Below are 20,255 nucleotides of genomic sequence, written 5' to 3'. Positions count from 1 at the left end.
AATTATGGAAGAAACTCATACTTAAGGGGGAGATTATTGGTGTAAAGTGAGTTAAAGTCTCACGTTCAATAGACATAGGCAAGATGAGCAAATATAAGGAGGACCCATAAAACTTCTATCTTAAAATTTTTAGTTGACAATGGTGTCATATTCTCTTATGTAGGTGGCCAATGACTCATTGATCAGAGATCTACCATAGGATAATGGTATCAGAGTTAGTCTCATCCTGGTGACTGAGAAGTACATTAGGAATTATTTATGTGCTACCACTGGATGGGGAGCACGTACTAATGTGGAAAGGATATTCATATATATATATGTTGCGCCACTCTTCACAAATCCTAAATAAATCAAGAGGCTATATAGTCTTTCAAGTCCTTGAAAGTAGTTATCACCTTCTAGTCAGTCCATATAAATGTCGAAACTAAAAACTAGACTCTAGTAACTGTTGATATGTAATGTATTTTGGTAGTAGGCTTTTTAGGAGCCTTCTGTTTTTGTTTATGCTGAACTACTATTCCTTTCTTATATAAGTATGATTAGTGATGTATTAGGGTTAAGAGAAAATTATAATGAAGTTTTTGGTTTCTCTCCCAACTCTTAAGTGTAATATCCATCTTTCACGTCAGTTCTTTATATGGATAATGTTAGTTAACAAAGTTCATTGACATCACACGTTAAATGATGGGTGAGTTGTCACCTGCCATGACAAATTCAGGCAAGGTGGCAACTAATATGTCACTTAACATGCCATATCAGCAAACTAACTCTATTAAAAAGGACAAATGCGAAAGAAAGGTCTCACTCTCTTATTACCAAATTTTAGTTTTGATGCTTTTAAGGACGTCGGCAACATTAAATGACAGGTCAATTGCCGCCTATCATGCCAAGTTGAGGCAAGGAGGCAACTAATATGTCACTGATCGTATCGCATCATCAAACTAAATCTATTACAAAGACAAATGTGAAAGATAGATCTTACTCTAGGTTAGTTTCGACGCTTTTAAGGATTGACAAGAAGGCAACATACAATTCATGTATCCGAAAAACCATTCAATCTTATTGAATAGATTTCCTTCTTCAATTACCCCCTTCTCCCTCTCCCCCACACTCATCCTCTTATCCTCTTTTCCTTCTTCCTTCTTAGTGTATATTGGTTTAATCTTCATGTTTGTTCATCTTACTTGAAAAAACAAGGAAGAAAAAGCAATGTATTCAACCTTCATTGGTGTGATTTTAATTTATGTATATATAGGAGTTACAAAGTAAGGTACGACACTTACCTTAAACCTTAACCCTAAAGTTCGATACATACAAAAGAAATAATATTAAAAGAACATCAATTTTTAACACTCACTCGCAAGCTTAAGCATACAAGTCATAGCCCAAAGATTGGAACATAGATCCTCTTAGAGATTTAGTTAGAATGTTAGTGAGTTGATCGTTAGAACTCAAACTCATTAATAAGATCCTTGCACAAGAACTTCTCTTTACCAAAATCACAATCAATCTTTGGATGTTTAATTCTCTCATAAACACCAGATTGGAGGCAATATGAAGAACATGATTGTAACAATATAACTTCATCTGCCCATTTTCAACAATCTTCAACTCTTGAAAGAGGTTACAATTAGCTAGGGCCATAGATTTATACACAACTTCTGCACTAGATCAAGTAACTACACTTTGTTTCTAACTTTTCTAAGATTCCATCCAAGGAATAAACAATATCTGGTGGTATATCTCCTACCAATGGGACAATCAGCCCAATCTACGTAATATCCAAAGACTTGAGTATTTCCTTTATTCTCCTATACCAATCATTGTCCCGAGGTCCTTTTATATATCTAAGAATCCAAATCATAGCATTTCAATGATCAATGTTGGCGTTCTGCATAAATTGAGTTACAACTCCCACCAGATAAGAAACATCAAGTCTTATTACAGTGAGATAAATGAGTATTTATTTGTACTAACCTCCTAAATCTCTATGGGTTTGGAAAAAGTTCAATTTGGTCTCTCATTAACTTCATATTTGAGTCCATATATCAATGGGCTTGCAATTTGCCATGCTTATCTCCCCCAAAAAAATAAAAAGCATATTGTCATTGTGAAATCATGACACCTTTGATTGCACCACTTCAATATCAAGAAATACTTTAGATAGCCCAGATCTTTGGTCCAAAAGTGGTAAAAATAAATGCTTTTTTAATTGAACAATTTTATTATTCTAATTTCCTATAATAACAATATCATCAACACAAACCATAAGATAATCACACTTCCGAAGAGAAGTATGACAACAAAACACTAAATGATTTGTCATGTTCGTTTCAATCCAAAAGTATATACAATTTTTTAGTGTAATAGTGGATATTATAGTTTTATATTTAGCTTTATTATGGAATTAAAATGTAGAATAAGTATGCTATTTATTGGTATTTTAACACTTTTTAACATTAAATATTCTGAATGTATAAGTTGTGCTTATGGAACCCCAAAGAGTTTACTTGAAATCTCAATTTTTACAACGATGATAGCCAAACAATGTTTCGGGATGGGGAGCCTCCCATGATTTTTAATTTTTTTTATTCCCTAATAACACACTGCATCTTAAATACGATCATTCACAAGATATAATCACCTTGTTATCAAAAGCTATCTAAAGAAGTTGGCAAAAGTAGGTAATAATTCTCCCAAATAGACATATGCATTCAATCTGTTAATCAGAAAAAACATTAATTAAAATAAGCATATACAACAGGGTAGGAAAATGATTTTGTTATCACACTTAAAATTAATAGAAATCAAGATTAAATAAAAACAGACATCTTCATGTCATGAATCTGTTAAAAGAGTGTTTAGGACAAAATTAATTAGAGCTCACATAGATAAATGAATACTTGCCTGCCCCTTATTTGAAGAATGCACTCGTTCAAGATCATCAATCTCCTTTTGAAGCCACTTATCACGAGCAGCTTTACTTGAAAACTGGGTAGCTCGACCTTGCTTTTGATAGAGTATACTGAGTTTCTTTTCACGCTCCATTATTCTAACAATTCATTTATTTAAGAGAAATACTGATTAGACCTGTTGAATATCCTCAATAAATGATAGAAATATGTGCCAAAACATATACTAGCTATAAACATGTAACAAATATTAAAGAATTGTAGAATGGGAATATTATGCGGGGTTGTTGGGTCAAGTTAGTTTGCCCTAAGCAAGCTGGCAAGTGACATCGAGTTATATTATCTCTGTTCTAACTTGTAACAGAATGCTAAGAGAATGAAATACACTTTTTCTTCTTTCAAAATTCTGTCTCTAAAACTCTTTGTAAACTTCGACACAGTTGGGTATCAATATCCTGGCCGAATACTGTACTCCATCTTCTTCCTCAAACACTGTCACTCATACCCAATCTCAAAGGAACTTAAGTCAAGTTAGTTCACCCTAACTAGCTGGCAAGTGACATTGAGTTATATAATCTCTGTTTTAACTTGTAACAGAACGCTAAGAGAATGAAATACTCTTTGTAAACTTTGACACAGTTGGGAACCAATATCCTGATGGCAGTATACTCTACTCTATCTTCTTCCTCAAAAAATGTCTCCCGCACTCGATCTCAAAGAAACTTAATGACAAGAATTTTCTCCTATGCCAACAACAAGTAGAACCTATAAGCCAGGCTAAATGACTTCAAGAATGTTGAATCAACATTTCTAAGTGACTAAGATTCATTTCTGATTTCTGAGTGAAGCCAACTGCAACGTTGCAAAAGTTAGTCCAGTGTACAAAGCCTAACAACAGCAGAAAATACTCTTATCACGGTTTCAGTCTTCACTTTATAGTTCCCTTCTCTCACAAGCCTTTTAGTGAGCAATGCATATCATGTTAAGGATAAAATTCTTGACTTTTTTCAAAAGCAATGCACAAAAGTACACAGCTGCATACAGAACTGCAATCTACAACACTCTCCTTCACATCAAAATGCTTGCTGATGCGCTTGCTTCAATTGCGATCCAATTTCACTTCAAGAACATATTTCAATTGTCAGAAGCAAGTGTAAACCTCTTCCTATTGAAGAAATCAATGTGTTATTCTTGCTCATTAAATGCAACTTCAGAAGTTTTTCCAGGAAGTTCTATATGATTTGCTAAAGTTCATCTTACTCGAGCACTGTCCAATTCTCCTAGTCACAACCACCTCTAAGAGGTCAGAGATTGTAATTCTTGCAGTCATTATTGCAGTAACTTCGCTAACATGCAATGCAAAGTATGCTTCAAATATGGTCATATTGCCTCAAAATGCTAACACATAAACAATCCTGTATTATTTCAGAATCTTGCATTACTTGGGTCTCCCAAAAACATAAGAAACCCCGCGTCAATATCAGTAACTCCAGCCCTGCGACCAGCACAGCCTGGTCCCCTAAGGTGCCTCACATCATATCAACTTGGATCCTTTATAAGGAAAGGACCAGATTCACATTAGTAATAGACATGGTCAGCATATTACCTCCTTCTGTTCTTACTTTCCCTCCCATCTTAAACTTACTGTCGTACTCCAATTACATAATTTGCTTATAACAAAAAACCTAGTGAGTAAATTTTCCGAAGACAACTGTATTTTTCAAGTGTCATGCTGATGGCTTGAACCAGTTTTCAAATCTACATTAGCATCCACATTCTCAAGTTTCTCTTTCTGCTAGGTGTATAATTTATAATTCCGTTTCTTGTGCTAACTCTTCAAATATAATATTTCCCCAGTCCCATCTTCAAATGGCTTTCACTATTATATTTCTTTTGTTGAAAGCAGTACAAGCATGTTAAAGATTAAAAAATATATTTTACTGTCCTATATCCTACCTAATCCAAGATTATAGCTAAATGAGACACTAAAAGAGATAAGATTATTCCAGTATAATAGAGTGCACTAAAATATGTAACTACCATGTTAAAGAGTCAAAGACAATAAACTAGGAGAGTTAGATTAGATACAGTGAGCTGATTCAAGCAAATAAACGATACATTCAACCATAAACATACTGCATGGCAATGTCTTTTTCTTTCTGAATTTGATCCTCATGTAAGGGAATGATTTTGCCCAGTTCAATGGTTGAATCTTGAATTTCTTTCTCAAGTATCTCCAGTTGTCTTGCAGCATCTTCCTGAAAGCATGTAAGAAAAAGATGAGCCATGTACAAAACAATCCCATCAAAAACAACTCACAAAAGGTCTTCTTCAAATTAGTACCTTGGCTCGGATGTTTCCAGAGTTCTTCTCTTGCAAGTCTTTGACATCAAGCTCAAGTTCTGTGTGCTTCTTTAATGCAACTGTTCGTCGCTTTTCAATAGCTTCTTTTTCTTTGTTAAAGTTTTGAAGTTCTTTTGATACATCTTTTAATGTATTCTCTAAATCTTTGGATTTCTCATGGGCATCAAGAACATCATTATACTTTTTTGCTGATGTTTCAGAAACCTTGGCCCGAACATCTTCTATCTAAAACAAGGTGACAAGCATTCAATTATAGAAATCAGAATAACAGAAAAGGGATTAAAAATGTCTGAACAATAAATATTTGACACTCAATATTATGATTGACATAAGAATCAGCAGAGAAAATAAAAGTGTACAACTATAAACTCCAAATAATTGTATCAAGTATATAGCAGGCCTTTTACCAGTATTTATAGCAAGAAAGAGGAGCCAGGGATATCAAGGCAATTATGAATGGACCCCAGGGTCAAATTGAGAAATCAAAAGATAGAAAGTGAAATAGCACAGTGGACAACTGCCAGAACACCAATTGTGTAGAAGTTAGGGTTTTCCGTGAGGTGGATGACTTGGGAATAAAAGGAGAAGGAAAGCAGAAAGGAATCAGAGGAAAATGAAAAGAAGGAAATTTGAAATTGGAGGAAAAGTTGAGTTCGACAACAGTTCTGCATGTCACAACCCTCTAGACCATATGTGATTATCTTAACCAAAGTTTTCTAATTTAACTTTCATGTTATAATTTTATTTTCACTGTTTACAAGATTTCCTCTATTGGTCATCATCATTTATTCAAACTCGAAGCTCTATCATCAGAAAACTATTTTCACAGTAAAAATAAAAATGTTCTCAGTACAAAAAGTGACTTACAGATGTTAGCCTACTCCAATAATATTATATTATTATTATTAGTTATTTATAGTATACATTTGAAATATTAATATTCGGCACACAGTTTACAAACACTTGTGTTTATAATTGTACCGAACACATAACCCAATCTAACATGTCATTTCGATACCCAACACGAGTCTGTAGCAAAGTACCCAAACCCACACACAAAATTATAATATGGAGACATTTGTTTGAGTTTAGATCATTTTCAAGAATGTTGATAAGCATATATTAGCATTCCAATATTTATATCATGTTTTATACATATATTTCCATCTAAAAATTATTCTGACATATTTCTTAAATGAGAACTGTTCAAACATCGTTTAGATAAATAGGTATAGTTTATTTAAGGGTAATATTAGAATAAGTATTAAACATGAAGTAGTTGTACTGGAAACTACTACCTGCTACACAAATAAATTGTACCTAGTTCAGTACCGAGGTTATAGTTCATACTTTTCATCTTAAATCTTCCTTCTTCTCATTGCACCAAAATTCTATGGTTATAAATATGAGATCATAAGAGATGATTTCCAGCACTATAAAATGCATTGTCTCTTTTATTTCTCATTTATTTATCTTAAGTTGATACCAAAGCAGGTTGATCCCACTTTGCTAATCACAGTCTTTTCGGCATTGTGTCCATTGTTCGCTGTCGGCCACTATCTCAGATTTCTCCTGTGTCCACGGGATCTAGAGCGTCTCTTTAGATAACAACCAACCCAATCGGTCCCAGAAGCTTGTTCCACTCCTCACTTTTCAAACATTGTTGGTCCCGTGACACTCACATGCCACCTTCCTCTCACCCGAGACCAGTCCAATGCTCCAAATGAATCCTCTTCCTCAAGTTCTTCTCAATCATCAATCAAAACCATGGCTCCTAGTGATGATGATTCAACCTGGCCCATTGCCCATTGAAAAGGTACTCTTTCTATTAGTAATTCACATCCTATTTAGACTTTTTAGTTATCAAAAGTTGGCACCTTCCTTTTGTTCTTTCCAATCCTCGGTGACAATCCATGATTGCAGAGAGGCACACTCATGAAAACATAAATTGGCATATCCATAATAATTTATTTAAACTTTCATTGTCTTATCTTTAGTTATATACTTGTGATTTTGAAGAACCAAGCCAAAAGAATAATCACCAAAAATAAAAAACCAATAAGTCCAACAGTAAGAAATTGTGCAAATAATTATGAGATAACAATTAACCCGTAACCTCTGTAAGTTTCTGCTGAGCATCTTGAACTTCTTTGCTAAAAATAGCATATTCTAATGATTTTCTTTGTTTGTCAAGCTGTTGATATTTTCTAAGTTCCTCCTTTTCCTCATCTAGTTCTTTCAGCCTTTCATCTAAATACTGTACAACTTGGATTATTTGCTTTCTTTTGTTACCTGTATAACAGAAAAATGCATGAGAATAACAGGAATAATAAACACTATAAGTTGTAATAAACACTACAATGTGATACTTTATTTTCATATTATCCATTATTTACTAACAATGATGATATTAGCCCAATTTTTTTATTTTTAATATAAATATATTTTAATGCATAATCCTAAAATACTAAAATATGTGTTTGGAATCTTAAAAACTTCATACTAAATTATTCAGTTATAAACTTACAATATAAAATGTCTCTCACATAATAAAAATAGTTCTTTAATCTAATTATTACAAATCAAAATAATATTTTATACACCTTTTAATTCCTTATTGGAAGAACTTAATAGCAATTCTTAGAGGATTAAATTAATGCTACCTCTGGCCATATGTACAAGAAACTAAAGATGCTTTTCTATGTCAAAGAAACAATGACTCGTTTTCAAACCTACCTGGTATTAAATTTCTCTTATTCCCATAATTTATTGTAAAGTTCATTTATTAGGTATTCACTTATTCTATATAAAAAGTAGGGCACTCACTACATCAAACATTTAACAATAAGGGTATACTTGGAATAAAAATTGAATTTATGCTATCATTAATCGAAAAACTAACCTAGCCACTTTTATTGATCTTGATGTATTAGTTATTTCTTTTTCACATATATAATTATCAAGCAAATAGAAAATTAACGTTTCATTCCTAAAAAAATGTTAAAGTATTAAGTTTGAAAATTTAATTTATAATTTACTATAATTTTCATATTACATCAAGTACACACGTACATGCATACATATACACATATATACATACATATGAAATGATTGATTAAAAAATAAATTATGTCTCCCTAGCCTAAACCAAAGAATTCTTTTCACAAGTAAAAAAACGTATTAATCTAATCAAACTTAATTTAAATTGAATTTCGTCGAAAGAAATTTAAAGGTAAGAATTTGAAGGCTATTAAAATCTCTTTTTACTCTCATCCCATCAGGATACTTTAAACCAATGAATATATTTATTCATTAATTAATAGTAATCAATTTAATTCAAATAAATTAACAAAATTTTATTTTACAATCCATTTGATTGATCATAATTTTAACATTATAACTACAATTAGTTCTAAACTCAAAGATAGAAAATTTTGAATACATTCAAATGCAACTAACAGTTTAATTAACCTTCACTACTTTTGAGTTGTTTCAAAAAAAAAATCTTATTGCATTGAATAAATAATTTACAATATACATGAAAATTACATAAAAACAATTTAATCTATAACAATATATAATGGGGATTCCCTCATTTGCCAATAATCTATAATAATATATAACGGTTATCCCCCATTTGGTGTACATATATTGTTTTCCTATTTTACTTCTAATAATTTTTAAGTCACAATGCAAAATTCAAAACCGATGTAAAAAAGCAAAAAATAAAATAAAATATGGTGGAGAAAAAATAAGAAATAGCAAAGAGACTAACATGTAGTGGGAATCCTCCGTACAATTAAGCTTTATAAGTTTAGAATGTTTGATTCTATATAATTAAACCTTTTATTATAACATAACTTCAATAAAATGTAGAATAAAATATATATTTAATCATCATATTTTCACATAAATAAAATCACATAAAATAGAAAATAATATATATATATATATATATATAGAAAGTTATAAGCCAGATTATTAAAAAATGCAGACACATGTAGCATTGAATCAAACAAGTTCTCAATGTGTTTCTTTTGTCAATGCCTAGTAAAAATAAAATTCAAATACATTACGAATATAAAAATCAAGTATAATAAAATAAATTATCAAATTCTTCTATTGAAACTTTCAAGAATTTGTATCTATACCATTAATAAAGGGGATTCTCCTTTTTGATGTCCAAAACTTTTTCAGTTTTACCCTTTTAGTAACTACTTTTTTGAATTCGAATAATTACTCATAATAAAAAAACCATTTACACAATAAAATAATTACCTATAATAGAATTATAAGAATAATTTATTTTTATAATTACCTTTTTGTGAAATTTATTTTATAGTTTATTAATATTTTTTATTCCAATAATTAAAAATCATTTTATAGTTTAATAAAGATTTTGCTATAATAAGAAAAAAGTGGACACACATGGGCATAGTGCATGTGTTTCCACTAGTGTACTAACTAGCTGATACTAATCATATCTACACAACAATTCAGTTTTATAATAAACTTGTAAAATTTGTCAGGTCTGGCAAGTATGAATCTACAGCTAAGTAAAGAAAGTACTAAATGGACATTATGTTAATGTATATATTCATTGTTCTTTATTTGATGTGTGTGTGTAAGAATATGATATTTCATTAAAAATCATAATCCATTTCTTAACTCCAGAATTTAGAAAAGAAAATTATGAGAAAGTGTCATGTGGTAACTTTAGAAGAATAACCCTATCATTATACGTAGATTAGAAATCATGAACTCAAAAACTGAATGATAAATAAATAGGAAAGACTAGATAAATCATAAACTTAAAATAAAATCATGAACTTGCCAGTTTCCTGCATTATTTTCAAACTTTCACGGCGCCTCTCCTCATAAACTCTAGTACCACCTATTTCCTTCAGCAAGTCCAGTCGTTCAGAGTCTTTCATCAAGGTTAATGATGCTATCTACACAATATATAAATGGAACAAGTTTAGAAATCAACTTCAAAGTGTTTGAATATAACAACAATAAACCCCAAACCAAATTCAAGTACTGCCACCAAGAGCCAATACCTTTCCTTGTTGTACAACATAATAAGGATTTGAACGGGAGAACCCAGCACTCTCCAGCAAGTTCATCACTTCAGTTTTCCTGCAGATAGTATATGATGCTTAGAATCAGAGTAAATACTCATATGACCAAATAAAATAAGATAAAATAGGTAATTTTTCTCAATAGTAAAAATAAAAGCAAACTACATTTGACACATCGCTCTATTTAACTCACGTTATGTGTTTTCCATCAAGAAAATACTCATCCTTTTTTAAACCAATAGTCCGACGCAATCGCACTTCCTCCTTGTCAACCTATTCACCCAACACAGATAGATGCTAAGATAGAGCATATTTTATCAAGCAAAAATCACTATTGCCACAAAAAATAAAGCACATTTGGTCTGACAAAAAAGTAAAAGGGAATCAGTTCAAAGCAGTGCAATTATTACATCAACAACCACTAACAAAATTTTACAGTTTAAGCTGAAAAGGTTATTTAATTGAAATTGTGGTGTAGAAGCTCTGTGAAACAAAAAACACAGCAAATCACGTCATTAATTGTATTACTTCTCAGCTAGTACAAAATATGCACCATCAAATAAATATGAAATCATGATATTGATCACTAGAATAACAAGTTATTATCCTCAACATATTACCGGGATACGGTTGTCTGAATTATCAAAGACAATCTCCACAAAAGCAGATAAAACTTGGTGTCCAGCTCCTTCCTGTGCACAAAGAATAATTTATTTAAGCATATTCAAAATCTATAGGTGATTATTTATAGGCGACAACTACAAGTATAAATAATGGATGAAGTGTGACATACATGGAGTAGTGCCTGTCGATCTTCACCACGTAGGTTTTGAAAGAGATCACTTAATACAAAACGGATGGCTACAAAAGAAAAAAAAAGGTGTAGCAAAGTGAAGATCAGAGATTTGGCTGTAGTTACTTCCAAATTGCACACGGAAGAAACGGTGATCATTTTTTACCATGAAAAAAGTTTGTCTTCCCAGATCCATTAGCACCAACTGCAAAAATAAAAAATTAACAGATATATTAAATTACAAATAAATACAATTTAGATGCGTTCATCATTTGAGCTGAAAGAAAAGATGATGTTCATCTTTAAAATATAATTTAAGAAAAAGGAATGATGTGTAAGAGTTGAAAAAACTAAGGAAGTAATGAAAAGGAAGGTAATGAAGAGAGCAAATAATGCATTTATGCCAAAAATACCGCATGTGCCCTTTACCTTGGTGTGAGAACGTATCAGCTAATAATCAAGTACTACCGAATCATAACATTGTTATCAGTTTTACAATAAAATTCTTCTTACATATCCTTCACTTTTTTTATGGGTAGTCTTTCATCACAGTATTGACGAATAACCTTCTTTCTTAGATATCTACTAATAAGTACTATTATATGTATATTTGCAACAATAAATAATTTACTAATTTTGATGATAAATATGAACTATTATTATATCTACCTTATTACGTAGTCTAAGAAAATATGTCTGAATTCAAATAAGAATCGACCAAACACCTTTTTATGTTGATTTACATGTTGCATTTCGCTGTCATCATAACATGTTACGAATGAAATGCCCACATCATACATGCCGAAGAGTTTCCAGAATCAATAGAAGATAGGATCTAAAAAATTGTCAATAAAATTATTACCAACACAGTTCACTTTAGAGCTGAAAGGCTCTGTGGAAATTTGCTCTCGATAACTCTTAAAACCTTCGATCACAACCTAAAAGCACAAACAAGCAAATATTAGCATAATATGTGGTATCTGTGACAGAGGAAGTGTTTATGAATCATAATACAAAACAGAATCTAGTCAAATCTAATATACTTTATCTCACCGTGAAAAGTGAATTAAATAAACAAACTCCAAAATTAAATTACCTGTTTGATGTACATGTTCAAAGTGTCATAACCGTACTTTTACCCGCAACTACAAAAGCAAATGAAAAAAATTCCATAAGCACAATCACATTACAACCACGCCACAGTACTGTACACGCTTCCTTGAGTCACAACAACGGTTTTTTTATAAAACAGAAGACAAGGAACTATCAATCACGATAGCATTAAAAAAAATATAATTAAGCATATTCATAGGAAGTCACTGCAGCTATCACAGAGTCAGAGATGAAATGACCGAATCCTCCACACGTACTAGTTCAAATGGAAATTCAAAAATCAATACAATTTGACTTCCAAACCACAAAACATACTGTTACAATGAACAATCTAGGGCAAAATCGGGGTATAAAGAGTTTTAGCAGTGAAATCAAAGTACAAGAACAGGGAAATTCAAACGAAGTCAACTCCGTGAATGGTATTAGGGTTTTGAGGAGCAAAAACTGTGATTGCGGACAAGAAAGAGAAGCAGAAGCATACGAATAATTTGTATGAGTTTAAGAGAGCGAAAAAAGAGTACCTGAGAATGTTTAGTGAGAAAGGAGTGGTTGTCGCAAAAGTTGAAGTTGGAGCGATCAGTTTGGGTTGCAAACTTTAATATCGTTTGGTCCGAGAGTGGGCGTGGAGGGAAAGGAAAAGTGAAAAAGAATATAATTTGAGAAAATGTTGCACGACATGTTTCCTTCATAGTTCTTAATTTCAGAAAAAGAAAAGGCAAAACTTATTTAAATAAAAAAATTGAAAAATAAAAACTATTATATATTAGTGGAATAATAGACAATATGAGCTCTATATCCACGTTTTTAGGATAATAAAATAATTATTATAGTCAATATTAAAATAAAAAATATTACAAAAGTAATTTTATTTAGAATTTTATTGTGAGTAATTTTTTAATAGATAATGAAATTAGTTATGATTGAAATTAACAATTATTAGAATAATTAATAAGTTTGTATTCCTATACTTTAGAATTACATATCTATATCATACATTCTTATTATTTAAAATGACAGGTTTATCTTCCATATCTCAGCTATATATTCCTATAATTTATAATTTCAGATTTAATTTCTACACTATCTCTTATGTATACAATAAATATTTTACATTCTTAAATTCTTATCTTACTTTTTTTATTGTCTGTTTGAAGTTTGACCCTTTTATAATTTCAGATTTAATTTGTACAATATCTCTTATGTATACAATCAATATTTTACATTCTTAATTCTTATCTTACTTAATTTTTTTTGTCTGTTTTGAAGTTTGATCCTTTTATTCTTAAATACATATAAAGAATAGGAGGAAAAAAAATTATTTTAACTTATCATATGTCCTAACTCTTAAATATATTATTGAATATATTGGAACAAAACTTATAATTTTATGACATGATTATTTATTTCTTTAATGATTTACTTCAAAATTACGAAACCAAGAGAATTCAAACAGTGAAATCATTTCAGAAAACATACTTAACATCAATATGTTATACTATGAAAATCTCTAGGTTGATAACTCTTTTTTGTACTTGTATATTTCTTGTCAACTTTTTTTGTGTAAAACTTTTAGTCAAGAAATACTTATAATTTTTGCTATGCATATTAATTTATAAGAATTTTTTATCAATTATCTTGCAAAAATATTTTGTATAAAATTCTGGTGAATTTTACATTAGTGTTACTATTATTTATTTGATTTCGCGGATTAAAAGAAGCAAGAAAAGTTGCTGATTTTTTAAAGTTTTTAATGCATATTTTTTTGGAAAAAACAATTGGTAAATAAACTTTATAATATTTTAAAATTTACTGGAAATCTACAATCTATTTGTAGTTTTCCTATGAATAATATTTTTTCTTACAAAAAAAATAAAATATAGATTATTTTTTAAAGTAATTATAATCATTTTATTAATTTTTTATATATTTGCTTTATGTATTTAAATCGTAAAACACTTTTTAAATATTTTAATCTTAAATATTTATTTAATCAAAATTGATAGCCTATATTTTCATTTTATTTAAATATTTCTATTGAAAATTATCATAAACTACTAATATTATTAATACATATAAAATTCTAATGTAATTTTTTATGAGATAATCTTATATGATAAATAAATAAAAAAAAGATACGTAATGATAAATATAAATTATTTTTATATTCATTCAATTAACAGTTATTGAAAATTATTGAAACCTTTGGAACATTTTTTTATTATTATGAAGTGTTCATGAGTAAATACAATACTTTCAATTGGAAACACAGTAGCAAAAACTCAACCTACAGGCTCATCGCGAGGTTTTTTCTATTATTGCTGCTAGAACCATACCGAATCTTCTGCACTTCGGAAGATTCAAGTTTCAGTCTCTTTGTCTCTTTTCTATTGTACTTCGGAAGCAACTTATTAGGTAAATTTATTCAGGAATACTCATGGAAATATGCTTTTCTTCACGTTTTTTATATGAAGATTCATTGAGATGAGTACTATCCTTCTCAGGAAGATTTGCCAGTAGTTTTATTGGCATTTACCATTTGTTAGGCTTTCCTTTTTACCTTTTCGCTATTGGAACATTGTTGCATACGATGCTGTATTTCATTTTTTATTTGGCATTTAGATTATGAATTTTGAAGTATCAAATATGTATTTGTCATAAATATTGCTGTGTAATTCATAATTTTGCAAGTTTCTGCAATGCATTCTACTTACTTTAGAATTTTCACCTTCTCACTACATCTTTGAAATCTGGTCTCAGTGCGCTCACTCTCATTCTTGTTTCTTGTTGTTTTCGCTCCCAACTCACTCTCACTCACGCTCACTCACAACTCATACGCTCTCTGTTTACGATTTTCACAAGTTCGGTATTGATTTTCATAGGTTCAGTATAAATCGTGTTTGGCATTCGATTATCACTTGCCCACGATCAGATAGAGTTTTTTCGCATTTACTTTGATTTTATTTGGATTTCATTTTCATTTGTGGTTTGATTGTATTTAGTTTTTCGTCTGTGTGTGACCTGCCACTTCTAGGGTTTTGTTTTGTTTCATGACGTGAAGTCTTGACTTTCGTGTAATTCAAAGGGTAGGTGCTTTGTATTTAGTTCACGTTAAGATTGGTATATATGTAAGCAAACTCAAGTGCACCCGTAAGAATTCAGATTTTTTGCAGGGCAATTTTTTTTTTTCTTCAGCAAAATTCTGTCTGCAGTTTTAAGAAATCAGAGATTCTTTCGATCAAATTAATATTATTCTTCTGTTTTAAGTGGAGATATTGGCAATGAAAACGCTCTAGTTTATTCATTTGCGAGACTCTGAATCTTTATCATCTTAGATTTTGAATTCTCAAACTTGCAGAGTTTTAACTTGATTTAGTTTTCCATTTTTCCCACTACTTCAATCCCATAGGCGAGAGAAGCAGTAAAAGTTGTCTGGTTACATGATTTGGTGATCTCTACTCTTATTCCGATTCTTACCTTTTGCTTATTAACCTTTTTTTTTTTGTTTCTTTGGTTCAATCTTACAAAACTAATGGTTTAATATCCGAGGTAATTATTGTTTTCGAAGCATGATTCGATGCATTTTTGCAGATGAAGGTGAAAAAGCAGAAGAGACATAGAAAAACTTTGACTTTTTACACTGCGTGCTTTGCTTTTCGGAAGCCTTTCAAGGTTTTATGTGATGGGACATTTGTGCACCACCTTCTTGTGAATCGAATAACCCCTGCTGACATCGCACTTGGCAATATCCTCAGTGCTACTGTCAAACTCTACACTACCAGGTTCCTCTCTCTTTTTGTGTCAAGATTTATTTCTATAAATTGTTATTGTTTTTGTTGGGATTGGATCTTTTTGTTTTTGTTTTTTACTTTGCTTAGGGATTTTTGATGAAGATGATGCAGGTGTGTTCTGGATGAGTTGAAGCGACTTGGTAGCTCATATTCGGAGACTCTGGAGGCGGCTCATAAACTCATAGTTGCTAGGTAATTACACTGCTCTAGCACATATGATGTGATGTGGATTGTTTCATTAGTTTTACTGTTTCAATGAATGTATTTCATGCACAATGAATGATAACTGAATGCAAATAACTCAGACCGTTTGGATTTATGCTTGTTTTGGTCACTAAACCCTTGGATTAAATAGACCCTTGGTCTAGTTCTCTATCATAACTAGACCCTTGGATTAAATACCCTGGACAATGACTGGAATAGCTAAAATATTTGATACTCGTTGGGAATGCGGATGCAAGACTCTACTACTTAAATTATTATTTGATTCTATTAGAATGTATAGATTATCCTTTAGATTCTGTTTCCCATTTTCCCCTTTCTCTTAGGACTAATGGTCATATCATAATTGCGTTGGAATATATCATATCATTTAAGTTAATTTTAATTTCATGGTATTTTGTCCTTATCTCTCCCCCTTCCATACCTAATTAACTAACTTAAGTACCCTAATGTCAGAGGGTAATTGTATGCAGCCTTTCCCTAGCATAGGTAAAGAGGTTGTGGTTGGATTTGAGCCCACAACCAACTGGCCAAATGAGCCAACTCACTACTCTATAAGAAAAATTTATGTAGTGCAGGTTGGAGGGTCATTCTTTAAAACAACTGAGACTTTGGACGTTGACCCTACTCTGTGAAGTGTCAAAGTGACGTTGACTCTACTTTGAACTTGAGTCCACGAGAAAAATAACGGATGTGGTGCTTTTATGAAAATTTCAATACAGAATAATAGTTAGAGTATTATTAATTGTACTCTCTGACCACTGTATTTTTTTTTTTATATTTTAAATTCATCCTAAACTTGTTAGGATGAGCACTTGATGTTATTTTAATACTTTGACTGCTGGTTTGTCTGTTGAAATGTTTGACTCCAACCAATTTGCAGATGTGAGCATGATAAATGTGTGAGTGCAGATGTATGCATCAAGGAGGTTGTTGGAGAAAACAATTCTGAACATTTCTTTGTTGCTAGTCAGGACACTGAACTCCGGAAAAAGTTGCAAGAGGTTTGCATCATATATTATTTGTTTGAAAAGTTGATTCCAATTATTAGATACGTTTTTCATTTTAGTATTGTCTTTGTAATCATGGTAATATTTTTATATAAATGTTGAATTATTTTTTGTATAATATCCAATCATAATTATCTCTCCTATTGGACTTAAAATACATTTATCTTGGTATTAGATTTTTTGTAGCGGGCTCATTATCTGAGAAAAACTTTGTGTGAAAATCTTGGTTTGTGGGAATGAGGTGGATTTGAATTGAACAACAATATAATGTTACCGAATATGGAATATTGGTCATTTGATGAGCTTAGTGTTTAGTTGACATTTACATAATCTTGAAGTTATCCAAACAACCAATTTGAAGGTGGAACTACTTTAAATCCAAGATTGTGACACTATTTGAAAATAGTTGATATTTGAAGTGTGTAAAACAAGATACTGTCTTGTCTAGAGTGTCTGCCTTATCCCGGTACTTATTTTTTATACTTCTTGACACAGACTCAATGAATACCTCATTTACTATTATCTCTCTCGCATTTCTAATCTCGTTCAATCAATACCCTGTGTTGCATCACCTTGCCTGAAGCATCTTCGTACTGAGGTTGCGGATTTAGCCATTTGGAATAGTTGTCTCTAATTAGAACGGTTGAATAGAATTTTCTTTAACATCTTGATGCCTTGGCATCTATAATTTTTTTTATTTCTAAGTTTTAATGTGTTTCATTTGGTTCCTAATTTTCTTATAAATGATATATTATCATTATTTTTATGCACCTCTTTGGTGTGATATTCTCACCAAAAGAAAAAATAGAAAACTTGTGCATATTTTTGTCTAAAATCTGTTCAAGTGCTATAATGCTTTTAAAGGCTGCAAGATGTGAAGAATTGTACCTTCTTACATATTATTCTTTTTAAATACTTGTATCAGGTACCTGGTGTGCCTCTCATATATGGTCTCAGAAATGCTCTTTTTCTTGAATCCCCATCTGCATTTCAACGACAGTATGTCAAAACTTCTGAAGAAGGACGGTTGCATATGACTGAGAAAGAGTACAAGATATTGAAGCATAAGGTGATGAATAGACTGACGGACGAGGAAGCTAACAATTCGATTACTGAAATAATGGAAAATGTAGATTCAGGATATCAGACCACAAATATTCAGGCAGTTAAAAGTAGTACTGCTACAAAGAATCGGATGGAAATCAAGGATAAACCTCAGTTCAAGAGAGAAAAAGCTAAGGTTATAATTTAAGCTTGTGCTTTATCTTTTTTCTTATTTTTTTCATTTAAAAAAAAAAAAAGCCTAATCACACGGTCCTAAGAAAACATATGGTCAATGTATTATTTCCGTTGTGTGCAATTATGTGGTTTTATCATGTATATTAGGCGTGTCACCTTCATGGCCTATTTCTTGTCAATGGAAAACAAAGTATTGTGAGGCATTTTCAATTGTGTTTTATCATGTATATTGGGCCTGTCATCTTCATGACATATTTCTTGCAATGGAAAACAAAGTATTTTCATGCATTAAGGTTATTTATGGAAAGTTTGACAATATGCAGGCATTCCTTAACAGGAAATGTTGGCGACATTGTTTTAGGAAAGATTGATGACCAAAGTATTTACGTTAATTACTGGGAAAGATTCTTATACTATATTACTTCTAACAGTTTATGATTTCCATTTAGTATTCTTGTAGTTTGGTAACAGTGCTTTTAAACTTTGCAGGGTCCAAACCCACTTTCGTGCAAGAAGAAAAGTAAAAGCCAAAACATTGATCTTTCGAAGGTAGGGGTTGCAATTTCTATTTATTTTTTAATGTGAGCACATACACTTGGCTTGGAAATCTTGGAGTTAATTGTTTCAACTTTTATGTAAATCATTGGATGAGTTTAGTTTATGTTGATGTATCAGTCATTCAGATTAAAATCATATAATTTATGCTATACTTTTTTGAAATTTTTTTTCCACATTTTGTTACACGTTGCTTTTTTTTTTGCAGGAAGCTAAAGGAGACAATGCACCGAAGAGAAGTAGGAAAAGGAAAAGGTCACGTAAAGGGAATATGCCTACAGAAGGAGGCAGTTAGGTTGATTTATTTTATACTTTGACAAAAAAAGAACTTCTTGACTTCACTTTTTAAATATTAGATTTTATAGTCTTTCAATTTTGCCATTTGCGTATGTATGGACTTCGAAATAGCTAATGATTAGTCAAAATGGGTTTGAATATTATTTAAATGAATTATATCTGAATTGTCTAAGGTTTTGAATATTAAGTCTTTGTTGAGGAGATTTTATCTAACTATTACTGCGGGTTAATAAGTTTTAAATTCATTTTAAATTTGAAAGATTTTAACTAAGTTTAAATTTTCATTTTAGTAAGTATCTAAAAAATTTATACTTTTGCAAGAGTTTCTATCTATTAATTTTGTTAACTATTATCTTATATTGTTATTGATAATGTGTTTCTATATACAAAATAAAAAATGATATACTTAACTTTTAAGATTGTTAGAATAAAGTCCAATATATTTCTATTTTTTTTTTTTGGTTTTATAATAAAGTATAATATATCATTTTTAAATATATGTGAATGTTTCATTTAATTTACAAAGGCATAGTATTTTGTATGCCAATCTTGGATAGATGATAGAGAGAAGGCATTGCGTTTTGCACGCGAATTATAAGACCATATAATGTATTTTTAAGTTTAAACTTGGATAATCATAACCTGAAAAAGTACTTCTCTAACGTCTTATAATGATTAGAAAAAGACTATCAATGATTCTTTCTTCTTATCTTCTAGATACTTTTGAAAAAGAAAAGTTGATGAAATTAGTGATTCTTGTGTTCTTGATGAGAAATTCATTTAACCCTAGTTTTTTTAGAAATAACACTCTTGTATTCATAAGTTATATAGAAGGGTAAATTATATTTATATTTGTTGAAGGACATTGTCTTTTCTTTTGG

The 20,255-nt window shown here is 30.8% G+C and overlaps 2 protein-coding genes across 3 annotated transcripts in view; one reads left to right on the top strand and one right to left on the bottom strand.

The window, feature by feature from the left end:
• Nucleotides 1–12,926, bottom strand: part of LOC124821318 (structural maintenance of chromosomes protein 3-like) — a 30,988-nt gene extending 18,062 nt beyond the window's left edge. The window contains exons 1-13 of the mRNA XM_088107535.1: nt 12,785–12,926; nt 12,247–12,295; nt 12,013–12,088; nt 11,317–11,355; nt 11,151–11,218; nt 10,978–11,049; nt 10,551–10,630; nt 10,337–10,415; nt 10,111–10,228; nt 7,393–7,568; nt 5,256–5,501; nt 5,049–5,170; nt 2,908–3,052 (exon numbers count right to left, since the gene is read on the bottom strand). Coding sequence (XP_087963661.1) covers nt 2,908–3,052; nt 5,049–5,170; nt 5,256–5,501; nt 7,393–7,568; nt 10,111–10,228; nt 10,337–10,415; nt 10,551–10,630; nt 10,978–11,049; nt 11,151–11,218; nt 11,317–11,355; nt 12,013–12,088; nt 12,247–12,261 — 1,236 coding nt within the window. The 5' untranslated portion in view covers nt 12,262–12,295; nt 12,785–12,926. The remainder of the gene's footprint in view (nt 1–2,907; nt 3,053–5,048; nt 5,171–5,255; nt 5,502–7,392; nt 7,569–10,110; nt 10,229–10,336; nt 10,416–10,550; nt 10,631–10,977; nt 11,050–11,150; nt 11,219–11,316; nt 11,356–12,012; nt 12,089–12,246; nt 12,296–12,784) is intronic.
• Nucleotides 12,927–14,515: 1,589 nt separating this feature from the next.
• Nucleotides 14,516–19,546, top strand: LOC148204340 (uncharacterized). Of its 2 annotated transcripts, none has more exons than XM_088107533.1 (7): nt 14,516–14,675; nt 15,852–16,042; nt 16,163–16,243; nt 17,157–17,277; nt 18,209–18,523; nt 19,012–19,071; nt 19,286–19,546. In XM_088107533.1, the coding sequence occupies exons 2-7, from the start codon at nt 15,852–15,854 to the stop codon at nt 19,370–19,372; spliced, it is 855 nt and encodes a 284-aa protein (XP_087963659.1). In that variant the 5' UTR covers nt 14,516–14,675; the 3' UTR covers nt 19,373–19,546. The 2 variants fall into 2 exon arrangements, with proteins under 2 accessions (XP_087963659.1, XP_087963660.1); XM_088107534.1 differs by lacking the exon at nt 14,516–14,675 and adding an exon at nt 14,780–15,121.
• The last annotated feature ends 709 nt before the right edge of the window (nt 19,547–20,255 follow it).

The sequence above is a fragment of the Vigna umbellata genome, chromosome 2 (genome assembly GCF_029865625.1).
Source record: "Vigna umbellata cultivar VRB3 chromosome 2, Vumbellata_1.0, whole genome shotgun sequence".
Lineage (NCBI taxonomy): Eukaryota > Viridiplantae > Streptophyta > Magnoliopsida > Fabales > Fabaceae > Vigna > Vigna umbellata.
Note: the sequence above shows the minus strand (reverse complement) of the source record. Positions and strands in the feature narration are given on the sequence as shown.

Excerpts from the sequence above, each read along its gene's own strand:
- LOC148204340 (XM_088107533.1), top strand. The coding sequence starts at position 15,852 with ATGAAGGTGAAAAAGCAGAAGAGACATAGAAAAACTTTGACTTTTTAC. Across the intron at positions 17,278-18,208 it reads TCCGGAAAAAGTTGCAAGAG|GTACCTGGTGTGCCTCTCAT; the intron begins GTTTGCATCATA and ends TACTTGTATCAG. Across the intron at positions 19,072-19,285 it reads AAAACATTGATCTTTCGAAG|GAAGCTAAAGGAGACAATGC; the intron begins GTAGGGGTTGCA and ends TTTTTTTTGCAG.